This window comes from Vanellus vanellus (assembly GCF_965231255.1).
Source record: "Vanellus vanellus genome assembly, chromosome: 8".
Taxonomy (NCBI): Eukaryota; Metazoa; Chordata; class Aves; order Charadriiformes; family Charadriidae; genus Vanellus; species Vanellus vanellus.
Window position 1 is genome coordinate 15,741,126 of NC_138913.1, and position 13,344 is coordinate 15,754,469.

Genomic DNA, 13,344 nt, shown 5'->3' on the forward strand with positions numbered 1-13,344 from the left:
TTGCAGTTCCTTTTTTCTCTCACAGCAAAAAAAAATTGAAATGTCTCTAAAACATGGCAGTCTCCGATTTCTGTATGGGCTTCTTATATGGCTAATTTGGTTAGCAATTGCCAAGTGATTTTTATTTTTTTTTTTTTTCAGTAAAAAAATAATTGCTAATGAAATGGAAATTGATAGGAGAAAATATTTTCTCACATTTGCATTTAAAATAAAATGCTTTTCACTGATTTCCGATGGAATGCTATAATTTCCTTTTCACCTTGGTCCTGACCTTGCTTCACTGTTTATAATAAACGATGTCCTTTGGGAATACGTGATGTCTGTTACCTATCAAATAAGGTTGCAGTCAAAGTAAATATACATCATGTACATGAATTTTGAGTGTCAAAATTTTTATTTTTGGTTTCATGCAGTCAGTGGCACAGCCCAGTTGCTTTTAGTAGCATTCAGGAACACGTGTGCCTGCATAGCCTGTCCACATTGACTTGTTAATCGTTGCATATAGGCTCCATTTCATCAGTAAGCTTCCAGAAGTAGTAAAAAATTATTATATGAGACTAACACAAACTACATTATTTACATCATATAATTTATAGTTTTGGTAGGCTCCACATAAAATCATGGGTGAGAAATGCATGTTAAGACCATGCTTGAAACAGGGGAATGGGAGGCCCTTTTCGATGTGCTAAGCAAGCTATGCATAAGCTAGGGAGATGGAGGTTTGTTACCCTCAAATGAGCAGCTGCTGGATCTGTGTGTGTAGGCGCACCAGAGGGTCTCACCAAATGAGAAACGTTTTTTTACCTGCCATTAGCTTCCCAGATTCTGATAGCTTAACGGTTTAGTGAGAACGATAGTAATATCAAGTGAATTAATGTCAAGGTTGAAGAGAAAAGATGTGAATGAGACTTCGCACAAGTCAATGGTTTAGTAGCTATCATATTGTAAACCTAAAGATTTTAGAGGGCTAAGTGCTTTGGCATTTAAATACATGACTGTAGTTCCCTTTGAATCTAACATAGTGTATGGCTCATAAAAGAGCGAGCACCTCGTTTCTTTGCTTAGGAGCAGTAATGCATTCCCTGTATGTTTTCTGCATTTGTCCACTAATTCACTTCCATGGTAATTTTTAATTATTTTGGTTTTTTAAGAAGCCCAGAGCAATAAAGAACTGTAATGATCAAAAGAGATTTAAAGATGCTTGGACTTGAGACACTGGTGGGCCACCCTTAGTCTTTAAGCAAAGGTGTTTGTTACTAAATTAATAGGTTCACAATTACTGGATCCAAGACAGTCATTCTGTGAATATATTAATAGCCTGGAAAAGAAATAGTTCTGAGAGTCAAATTAAAATATATTTTGTAGGTCGGACTTTATTTAATTTGGTCTTATTTATGCAGTAAAGACAGATTGAACCTAAATACAGCTGAAATGATATGCCAAGATGATTAGGCATTATTGTCTTCATGGTTCTTGGAGTATAATGAGGTATTTTCTGCTTAAGCTTAATTTCCAACCAAAAGCCCTTTATGACTTTATAAAAAATTAAGCAGCTTTTTATAAGTGTGTTAATAGTTACAGAAGCTATATATAGTTGAGTCTACTCATATGAGTATGTAATTGTTGTCTTAGAGGAAAAGAAGCAACTTCTCCCAACACAGAACTAGAATTTGACAAACTGCTACTGCTTAGGTACCTCTTTGAAGTGAAAAGATATTCAAACTTCCCCCTTTTGCTTTTTTTATTCGAATGAAGGATGTTACTTTGCGGGGGGGGAAGGGGGAAGGAGAGGAGACGAATTGCCAAAGACTTCATAATTCAAGACTCATCTTCAGTCACCCAGGGTGGTGATTTAAGAGTGTAGATCTAACATCTTACTGTGACTATGGTAATAATTGGTTTACATTCTTCAACATGTTTTTCTTCTCTTTAGGAGTACGTATTATTTTAGGTATTAAGATCATTACAATGTGATAAAGCTTATTTTGCTGAACTGTAAAAGTTAGCAATCATACTGAAATGTAACTGATATTATTCCTTTATGTTTAATAGTCAATTACACTCGACCTGTGATTGTTTTGGGACCCATGAAAGACAGAATAAATGATGATCTGATCTCAGAATTTCCAGACAAGTTTGGCTCATGTGTTCCACGTAAGTCTCAGCAAATACTAAAGCAATTCTAAATGATTTTTTCTGTTAATTTTCTTGCTAGACATCCTCTGTATGTTGAGTTAAAAAAAAGTTAATATACTGTCTAAACTTTTTAACCCTATCTTAATTGTTAGTCATGTCTTTGCTTGTGACAATTTTGCAGTATAAATGGGGGACTATTTTTGGATATTTTAGGGAGAAAAGTCACTGTTTTTTGTTTTGCTTTAAAAATTATTGGTTTATATTTAAAGATACTACTAGACCAAAACGAGATTATGAGGTGGATGGACGTGATTACCATTTTGTCACTTCTCGAGAGCAAATGGAGAAGGATATTCAGGATCACAAATTCATTGAAGCTGGCCAGTACAATAATCATCTCTATGGAACAAGTGTGCAATCAGTGCGAGAAGTAGCAGAAAAGGTAAATCAGTGCCAGTTGCTTTCATTTACCGAGGTGATTATCTGACTGTGCTGACAGGGGAAAAGAGAAGAATGGCAAGAAGCCATTAGGAACCCTATGACTTTGAAAGGAATTTGTACAATACTAGAAACAAAGTACGTTGTCACAAATGCATTTAGGGAAATAATGAAGCTTTGGAATAATGAAAGCATTGTGATTTAATTACGGGAAAAGAGCAACCATAGTGTTTGCCCTTTTATAAAAAAGAGAATAGAGAAGAAATAATTGGAATTACCGGCTAATTAGCCTAGCTTACATATGTAGATCATTAACTAATTAAGAACGGTGGTGGTGGAGTTGATAAATATGATGATCCATTTGATATAGACCTGTGCAGAAGAAAATTTGTTAAAATGTTATTCTTCATGGATTTAGCTGGCAAAGGGAAAAGAGTAAATGTAATAAACTCAATTTTAGAAGGTCTTTTTACATAACTACCACTACATTTTGAAGGCTGACCTTACTATTTTTATCTTGAACAGATTTTAGTTAACTATTTCTTGCAAAATCTAAATATTTCTTAAAGTTTACTTGAGCTCTCTGAAAAAGAGTGGGGGAAAAGGAAGCATGTTTCTTAAAGTAACACACTTGTTTTAAAGAAAAATTTCTGGTGAAAATTCTTTACAAATGTTCCATGTTACATTGAGTGTTGTTCTACTGCTTTACAAATATGGTGCTTTTAGAGCAGACGATGTTACCTGATCTGTATAAGAAAAGAAACAGCTATTTTCTAGGTTGGAGCTCACAAGTGTGAGCACTTTCAGTCTGGACACGTAGAGGGTAACTGCGGTTAATCCATGTGACAGAGGAGTGTAGTTAGTCCTCTGGAAAACAACGTAGACCATTCTGGCCCCATGGCTGAGTATTGTTATTTCTGGCAAGTGTAATTTACTGGAATAAAAAACAGGGCAGACATGGTGAGATCCTGTGGTTCCTGTCATGAAGTTTTCTTCTGCTGTCTTTACCTCACCCTATGGAATAGAACCTGTCCCTGTGGTATATAGTGAGAAAAGTAAAGGAAACAAAATTAATTACGAAATTGTTAAAGTAAACGAACAGGACTTTGTATGGGAGGCTGAACGAAGTTGTGAAACCATCATATGTGGTTAAATGATGAAACTATTTATTGAACAGCTTAAACATTATAAACCTGTTGGCAGTTGCTTCACCTGGTAGCACAGATATGATCTTTCAGTTCCATCCTAGACCTGAACTTGGCTGTGTTCTCTTGCATATCTAGTGGGATTATTAAGATACAAAATGTTTGTGAATCTTTTATAAGCTGACATTAAGAACAAAGTACTACCAGATGTCTGCATGCTATTAAATCTCTTGGACAGGCACCGTGGGACTTTGGATAGATGCAGCAATTTCTCAGTTCCAGCTAACATTATTTTTCTGGGGAACAATGGCTTGTCCCTCAGAACTTGATCTCAAAATCGTGACAGGGCTGCAAACTGGTCGGTCTGGAGCTACTCCCTCCTTGTATTCCTCTCCATCTCACTTGAGATGAGTGTCTTCAGTGGGTCTTATTACGGGGATACAAAAGATGATTTCTAAGTTTTTCTATGATGAATTTAGGGGAAGACAGAACGGAAGTGACTGCTACTACCCCAAAAGTACCAGAGGTAGTATTCTTGCAATGGCTTTAAATTGTGTTCATTTGCCCATGCTTCTAGCTGATCCCTATCTTTCTCATTTCCTTATTTATAATGGACACAGCTAAAGATGCTTTTTGATGTCATAATTCAGTTATTGTAAAAGGCACTGAGTGCTGTGCTGTGTTTCTCAGTCATAGAATCATCTAGGTTGGAAGGGACCTTTAAGATCGAGTCCAAGCATCAACCTAACACTACCAAAACCACCACTAAACCATGTCCCTAAGCACCACGTCTATCCATCTTTTAAATACCTCCAGGGATGGCGATTCCACCACTTCTCTGGGCAGCCTGTTCCAATTTTTGATAAAGCTTTCGGTGAAGAGTTTTTTCCTAATACCCAGTTTAAACCTCCCCTGGCACAACGTGAGGTCTTTTCCAATCTTGTCAGATGCAGTGCAAGTAATATGTAAAATACTGTTTAACTGCACTGCGCAAAAAGCAAAATAACTTCCCTGGATGAAAACATAATAATTGTGACATTAAGTACTTGCAGTTCTTCCTTGTCTTCCAAATCTTTACTTGAAAGGAATTTTTCATAATCTCTTTTCTTTGGAACTGCTACCAGCTTGCAGATCTGTCTTAGGCCACTGTTAATGCTCGTTCATTATTGCTTTGGCATAAACTGTCACAGTTATGTTCCATAAGGTGCAGCAGGGCTACTATGCTGGCAGTCTAGTCCTCCACCCTTTGCCTGAAATCTTTTGGTACCTTGCGTAAGTTGTTGGGCCAAACACAGCAAATACTAAGTGTGTAATCCCAAAAAGGAAAATGGACTGGGTAATGCTCTTAATTCTCAATTCCCAGAGCAGGTGCCACATTTAAAGGGAAGCCATTTGAAAGATGTAGACAGGTCAGCATGTGTAGTAAAATACTCTGCTAGAACACACAAACATGTTTCTTAAGTGGTCCTAGTCAGTATGCAGATCTGGGAAATATCTATCATCGGTTGAAAACAAGCGGATAGGTATTCTTCACATGGGAAGAACACTTCTATCCTCCTCACAATTCCTGAAATAAAATTCTGTAGTTTTGTTGTGCAAGGGATCACATGTAAATGATCCTAGTGATCTCTACTGCTAGGAAGCAGAAACGTGTCAGTCATTTCAGTCTGCAGTCACTTTCTTGCTCTTTAATGTGCCCTCCAGGAATGATCTCCCAGGAGTTCAGCAAGGGCGTTGTATGATATGAGTAACCTTTGGGTTTGTGGTGTTTGTGGGTTTGTATCCTGGCTCACAGAATTCTGCCTTTCACGTTGGTCTCCTGCTAAAGAAAAAGCTTTTCTTATTTTAGTCACCTGACAGTGTTTTCCTATTCCTCTCCCCCCATCCCTTTCTAAAATGGTGGTACGCCAAATTACTCCTATGCTACTCAGAAAAGAAAGAAATGTGTGTGAGGTGGAAATTAGCGTATCAGAGACGAGAGGAGCTGAGGAAGAGCCTTTGAGATGAGGTATCCCAAAGAGCTGGAAAATAGCTTATAATGGGAGAATAAAGGTGGGGAGAAAAGCAGCCCTACCACATTGTCTTCTAACTACCCAAGGAATGGTTAAGTTATATATGTTTTTCAAGAGCTGAAAAGATAATTGACCTGAATAAATTGCATTCACCATCTCAAACTTGGTATTCTACCGTGTGGTATCTGGGGGGAGGAGAGAGCTTGTGTTCACTTCCATCTAACGATTCTGATGGTGGCATATTTCCCTGCCATCAGGGGTGGTTACTACCTCGGGCATGCCAGCTAAATCATCTGGCTCCTCGCTAAACTGCATCTGTGACGTGGCCACCTCTCTAAAGGATCCTCAAATTATTAAAAAATAATAAAAAATAATCATTTTTGTGGTGTGGTTGAAGTACAGCTGTTTCACTGGATGATTCTACATTGTTGATTGGGCTGTAGCCTTTGGTGGAGAAAGGAAGAAGGGTCCAGGAACATCTCAAATGATGTATGATCCCAACAGAGGAGCATTGTGAAACCTTGTGCCAAAGCGGTGAAATCATAATATCATTGATGCAAATGCTCTAATTTTGTTGGCTTCAGTGGGGACGTGTTTTTTTCTTCTAAACTAATATGCTATGCATAGCTGTGACTTAAACTTTGCTTAGTGTCGTTTTCCCTTCTCTCTCACTTTTTAGGGTAAACATTGCATTCTTGATGTTTCTGGTAATGCGATTAAAAGGTTGCAGATTGCCCAGCTGTACCCAATCTCCATTTTTATTAAACCCAAAACAGTGGAAAATATCATGTGAGTAAAAGTACCTCAGGCTAAATTCTTTGAGACTGTCATTGTATTTGAAAAGCCAACTGCAAGTTATGTGAAGACAACTATAATACTTGCATTTTAAATAATATTTAATTTCCTGAGTTTAACTTCTGGGGACTTTGAAGATGGGGTTTCTAGTCCAAATTAAAGAGCTTGAGGACAAATGTCATTGTGCTAAATTCCATGCAACATAGTGTCAGAACAGCTTATTCCCACTCCAAACTTTGCTTAGGTGTGTCATTTAGGAGACTGCCTCTTAATAGGGTTAATACTCAGACAAGAGTTTAAAATTTTATTTCAAAAGACTCCAAGTGTTTGATAGTAGTTTTTAAAGGTATAATGTTTTCAATTTCAGGGAAATGAATAAACGTTTAACAGAGGAGCAGGCCAGGAAGACATTTGAGAGAGCCATGAAACTGGAGCAAGAATTTACTGAACACTTCACAGGTGTGTTTTGATCGGGACTGTTCCCTTGCCAGAGTTGAAATTCTATTGCTTGCTGTAAAATAATAATTGCCTCGCCACTGAGATAAGGCTGAACTTTGTTTTCTGGCGGAACTGTGATTGTTTTGAGGCATAGAGCCATCTTAGTACCTCTCCACTGATTTCAATTTGATCAATTAATTCAATATATACAAAAATTTACTGGGAGCTTAATTTAGGTATTAAAAACTGTGAGACTTTCTGCTGTTTTCCTAGGTATTGTAAGGCAGATGTTTGCTTTGTTGATAAATTGTACGCTTAAAGCTTTTTATTTGCAGAGCTGAGATTGCTTGGCAAAGCTCCCTGTAGAAAATTATTCATTTCCATTTCTTTTTAAATCAAGAAGTAAAGAATGATGGTAATTAATTAAGCCTCTGGAAATTGGGCACTACAGTGCTATGGTACTTAGCAAATCAAATTTGTCTATGCCATGGACCTAACTGTAATAGCAAGGGATGGGCTGCAAGCACTCAAACTGCCCTAATTGTTTACATTGTGGCTTGAAGTAGGAGGAGGTTGATCAAGTTAGGACCTTCAGGAGGACAGAAAGGAGCCTTCACTATTCTTGTCCTAGATGAACACTCGCTCCTTTCCCTCCTGTTATGTTCTCTTTTGCAGTGTTTCAGTGTTTGCTGCCCCATTCAACTCCTTCCTGTGATGTGACTCCTTTGCCCAATTCCTTCTTCCGCATCTTATGTGGGCAGAGCTGTGACTGCAACAGTCCGCTCCACCTGGGCAGAGACACAGGAGGGGGTGGTGGCTTCACATGGGAAGCAGATAGAGAAACCAGTAGACTCCCTGCCCCAGACTTCCCATTGCCTAGTGCTCAGGGTCATGTTTCATTTCAGAAATATAAGGCTTGTTGACAAAGGAAGATGGCAATGGTTAGACTTCTGTCCTTGATAATGCAGCTCACACCAGAAGTCCTTTTCTGAATCTGTTTGAGATACTTGAAAACATACTCCTTACAATTAGGAGGCTGACACCGCATGAGTCAGGTGTGAAAACAGAATGTGTGAGCATTCCCTAATCTGTAAAAAAAAAAAAAAAAAAAAAGGCAACAAACAAAGCAAACAAACAAACAAAAAAACCAAACCCAAACCACATCATGTAGGGTAACTGAAATCAACTTCATCAGTAGGTTAAGTTTAAACAGACTTAAACTTTGCACTGAAGCACATGAAAAGTGCATCCATCTTCTCTTTTGAGGGCATTGAGTTTTGGAAGAGGTGTGGTTAAACATAGCTGGACAGAAGTAAGATGTTGCAGCTTATGACTATTTGCATTGCAAAGACATATCTAAACCTTTCTAAAGCACTGTTGTGCTGTGAACATTATGCTTGACCTATAATAATTGAACAGCCTCCTCCCACAGGCACTACGACAATGGGCTGCAGATAGGGACACATTTTATGAGATGGGAATGATGAGTAGGAATAAAAAGGAAGTAATTTGCGTGAAAGCAAAGCTCGGAAGCAGCAATAATATTAGTGCACAATGGAGTGAGTCTGGCCTGCCTCCACAATTATCTTTCAAGCTAAACTTTGTTTCTTGGATTATCAACACTGAGGTGGTGATCCTAATTAAAAAAGTTGCCATCTCATGGTGATTGCTTTTTCGGACTGAAGTGTGGTAAGAACAGCTCAAACTTCATCCTCATTTTCACCAGACCATACTTTACTCTGATATGTCAGAACACATCCATATTGGCTCATTTCTAATTATTTTCTGGCCTTGGAGGAAATATATCTAACTTACACCATCTGAATATAAATTGCACTTTTAACTATGTAAGGAAGCCTGTTGTCTATAAAACTTAAATCTATAGGTGGGGCAACAAACTCCCTGAGTTTTGGCCAAACTCCCTTTGGCCAAAAGCAAAGGTAGCGCTAGCTGGTAGAAATCCCAACATCAGCCAGCCTTGCTATGAGGTTTCAGGATCCAGTTGAGGAGTTCACCGTTCTGCGTTATACCAAGTCTGACTCAGACTAACTGCATGTGAGGATGCAGCCCTGTACTCTGTCTTGCCTTGTTGTGGTGGAAACACACAGGAAAGCTGGACCAAAAAGAATACTGGAGGATGCAAATTGACTCAGGCAAATGCTAACATGTGGTTAGGAAAAGCAAAAAAACCTCCTCAGTTGTATGTGCTATACTTGCAGTAAAGTGAAAACCACTTCCTAACCCCAAGCCTCTGAGTGGGAGAGTGCTTTGTGGGTCCTGCAGTACTATCAATGATGTGCTTCACTCCATCACAGAAAGGAGAAATCTCAGTGGGTGTCCATTCCTTCAGCAATCTAAAATCCTCTTGCCACTCAGAGAAAAGAACAGCTTGGCTTGGAGCATCTTGGTTTCTGTACAGAACTAGGAAGGATGATTGCTGATTGCCCCATTATGTTTTGCAGCTATTGTTCAAGGAGACACACTGGAAGAAATCTACAACCAAGTGAAACAGATCATAGAGGAACAGTCTGGGCCTTACATCTGGGTTCCAGCAAAGGAAAAATTATGAAAACAGATTTTTATTTTTCATTTTCTAACTGACATCACCTACTACGTCTGACGACTCTTAAGCCCTTCCAGTGGAGCCTGCCTCTAGTTCTTTCCAGCGTGGTTCATACCCTAACCATCACATTCTGCAGTTCCCATAATGCTTTACATTGGGTGTCTCTCTTAGTTTAAATAATTTGTATTATTGTGTGTTGTTGGTTTGCCATTTTTCAAACATGACAGTGGAATGGCCTGACCAGCTATTAGTTTGGGGTGGGGGTGGGAGGGAATTGCTTGATAAAATTCCTTAATGTTTAAGGGAGAGTAACTTTCAAAGATTTTTCAAAAAAGCTTTATAGACATTCTTTTAAAATTTCATAACAATTGAAAGAAAAGTTGTATTCAAGGAAGTTGTAACTCATGAGTAACTTTGCACGCTTAACTTTAATAGCATGGTTTGGTCAGGGCAATCAATTTCAGGTTTTATTTTCTAAGTTAAATTCTATTCTCAGTATATTTTCTTTTCCAGGCAGTTAGAGAGAAACTTTGAAATTTTGAGTTAACATTTTCATTAACTCTCATTACTACTCCTCAAGGGATATTCATTTTCATAATTTCATATGGATATTCTTATAATCTATTTTTTCATTTTTTTGCCAATAAAGTTGCTAGGGAAAAAGATGTGTAATGTTTTTAATCTTCCTCGTGAAACACTATTTATAGTGTCTTACAGAAATTGTTTATAGATAATGGTCATCACACTTTTTGAGCCTAAAATATATTTAGGTGCTAGGAAACCTTGTCTTTTTCAGAGGAATGCCAAATTTCCATTGGCAGTAATACAGAAAACAGCTGCAGAGATGGTCATTAGGGCAATGAGAGAATGATTCGTAGCCTAAAAATGTGTGTGTTCTTAGGGGTCAGATTTTAATGAATATTTTACCCACAATAACTGCCTATTTTGTTATAATAAATATATATATATTAAACTTTCTTTAACTAAACTCTGTAACTATGGGAATTATTTTCTTTACATAGTTGCGCACACGTATAAATATATATATATAAAATATATATTTTTCTTTTACCACCTACTCCTAGCTTTTTGTTTTGAATAAAAATACAAATTAGAATTTACCTTCCTTAATCATGAGAAATCAAATGGGCTATGATGGCTGGGCATAAAGTCCAGGGAATATTAGTTGCAAGAAAAAAAAAAAAAAAGGGCAAGTTCTCCTCTTTTCTATGGAATTTCAGGTGTTTGTCTTCCCCCACCATCCCCCCTGTAATATGCATGTCTTAACCAAAGGGAGAATTCAGAGTCAATGATACATTTTATTTTTCTGTATATGTTCAGATTGCATAGGCACAAGATCTTCCGTTTGCAATGCACAAATGTCTGTGCCGAATATTATAAATACTTTGTACCAAAACATGGAACTACCTTCAGTAATGAAATTCTGGAATTCCCGTATTATTTGGTACCTGCCATTGCTTGTTTGAAACCGATTGTTTATAAGAGGGATGTACTTATGGCAGTCACGGGGCAGCCACACAACCAAATTAGCTTTGGTTTGTAAAGAACTATCAACACTATCCATTCCATTTGTTAGAAAGAGGAGAACAGCTAATAAACTTTATTGTACAATATATTTGTCAAGTGTGTTTTTAATCAAAAGAAATACAGGTGCTGTAGCATTTTAACATAATTGACTCGGACTGTAAATGAAAATAATGTGTTAGAGGAACACTGGTGACCAGATTGGAGCTAGTGAAGTTTTTACATTAAAACTTGGGACACGAATATTGCTGGTGTTATGTGGAATGCTTATAAGACTTACAGTAAGTGTAAGATGCTGGTGTATGGCCCAAAATGATTTTTTTAATTTTTCTAGATTTGTGAAGTAGGTATGCTGTCTTTCTGAGACTCTATGGAAGTCTACGGAAGTGAGAGGTGTATAAGATTGATGCAACTTTTGATAAATAATGTTATGAATTTTTAAAGGGGCTAAAAGTGTACTGTAGTCTGCCTCTTTGAAAGTGACTGAATATTTGAGGTATGTAGTGAGACATCTTAAAACGGACTAACCTAAAAAAAAAAAAGGATCTAAATCTCAGCTATCAAATCTGCAAACAATAATAACATCTGAGATCTCTATATTGTATACACCTTTTTTTACCTCTTTTTTTAACCCATCAGAAAGAGTCCTGTTCAGCTGAGTAGATATGTGAGGAATTACCCTCTCATATTTATTGAAGTGTCTGAATAACATAAACAGGTGTTTGTCATGTACTAGGCAGGTGTCACCAACTACTCCACCAAGACTCAAGTCCACATGGGTGTCATGCCAAAGTGAAAACAAGTTTTGGATCAACAAAACCCAGAGGTCTCTGGGGTATTTTCTTTGCATTTTTGGTTTTGTTTGTTTCAGGTGCTGCCCTTGAGCCCTGGCAGAAAAGTTGATTCTCACAGCCCTGATGCTCCTAATTGGCTTGTTTTATCTTGTAGTTTATAGGATTTTGCATTAATTAGTGTTTCTCTGGATCTCACTCTTCCAGCATCAGGTGCTCATCCACCTTTGACTCTTGGGTACGCTTTCTGTATTTTAAAAGTGCATTTTACAATACATGTACTTCTCTTAAGGCTTCCAATTTAACAACTAGAGTTATTAGGAAATCCAAATAGTATCGTACTGATGTATTACCACCCTATTTTTGCTGGACCAGTGAAGGTACCACGGGTTTTCTTCCCTGCGTGCTAACCCAACTATTTGTAATCACTATACAGAAGCATGCTTAATGAAGTATTTGCTGCTCTCTATTATTATTTTAAGTTATATTATTTTAATCATTTTCTTTGTGGGCATCTTTGCTAAATTGTGCTGAAAACTAGGTTAAGAAATTTAATATCTCCTTAAAGCGTAGGTATTCATAGGGTTATGAATAAAATAGGAAAATTAGCTAAATAATGAAAATCATGAGCTAAATCATGAATTGTGCTTGTGTGATGGTTTAGAGGGGGTTGCATTCAGAATAGGCCTCCTGTACAAAAAGGCTTCTCTACCTTCTGAACCTTTCCTGTAGCGGATCAGAAGAACCGCAGGAGAAGCCTGGTACCAAATCCATTTCTTAGTAATCTTGCCCTTCAGTCTGAAGCAACTGGTGCTAGGACTGTGCATCAGTCATCTATATGTGTATGTAAGCCTCGCTGCAAGCATCAGAGGGCTTGAGAGGTTGATCTGGCCAGTGGGAAGGGCACAGGAGGAATCCGAATAATGGATCCTTCCAGAAACTTGGAAGGACTCCAGTGGTGCCAGGTTATTCTTTAGCACTTTAGACAACAAAGGGACAACTAATTCCAGATGATCTAGGCAGCCACGAATCAGAGTTGAGCCACAAAGTTTTGTTCCAGAAGGCGGCCTGGAGGGGTCATTATCTTAAGTTCTAAACTTGAAATAGCAATTAATTGACTTAAACTCAGGTGTTGTCTTACAGGTGCTGGTGGGTGTAGGTGTTGAAACTAGCTGCCTGGCCCGGTTGTAGTCAGGTAACTAAGTAACTAGCTCCTGAAAGCATCCGTGCAGCATTACTGGATGTATAGACTGTCTGAAGGATGCACACAGTTGTGTTTGTGCATGCTCTCGGTAGAAGATGGTAAAGACACGTGTGTGGATATTCATGGTGGTACACAGCTGTTCTTTATCTGGTAGCTGGGTGCTGAGATGAGAAATGGCAGTCAGCAGAGCAAAGCAGCATTAAATGGCTTTTATCTAAAGAAAGTGTTACAGGCAGCTGCAGTTTCTTGACTAATGAAAAATGAAAAAAAGTGCAGC

The 13,344-nt window shown here is 37.9% G+C and overlaps 1 protein-coding gene across 2 annotated transcripts in view; it reads left to right on the forward strand.

Annotated features, from left to right (window-relative positions):
• DLG1 (discs large MAGUK scaffold protein 1) overlaps positions 1-9,762 on the forward strand; it is a gene marked incomplete at its 5' end in the record, with an annotated part of 115,024 nt that extends 105,262 nt beyond the window's left edge. For both annotated transcript variants that reach the window (XM_082486980.1, XM_082486981.1), the window contains 5 exons: positions 2,053-2,154; positions 2,406-2,578; positions 6,411-6,520; positions 6,894-6,985; positions 9,427-9,762. In XM_082486980.1, the coding sequence (XP_082343106.1) occupies positions 2,053-2,154; positions 2,406-2,578; positions 6,411-6,520; positions 6,894-6,985; positions 9,427-9,533 (584 nt within the window). In that variant the 3' untranslated portion in view covers positions 9,534-9,762. The remainder of the gene's footprint in view (positions 1-2,052; positions 2,155-2,405; positions 2,579-6,410; positions 6,521-6,893; positions 6,986-9,426) is intronic.
• Positions 9,763-13,344: the final 3,582 nt, after the last annotated feature.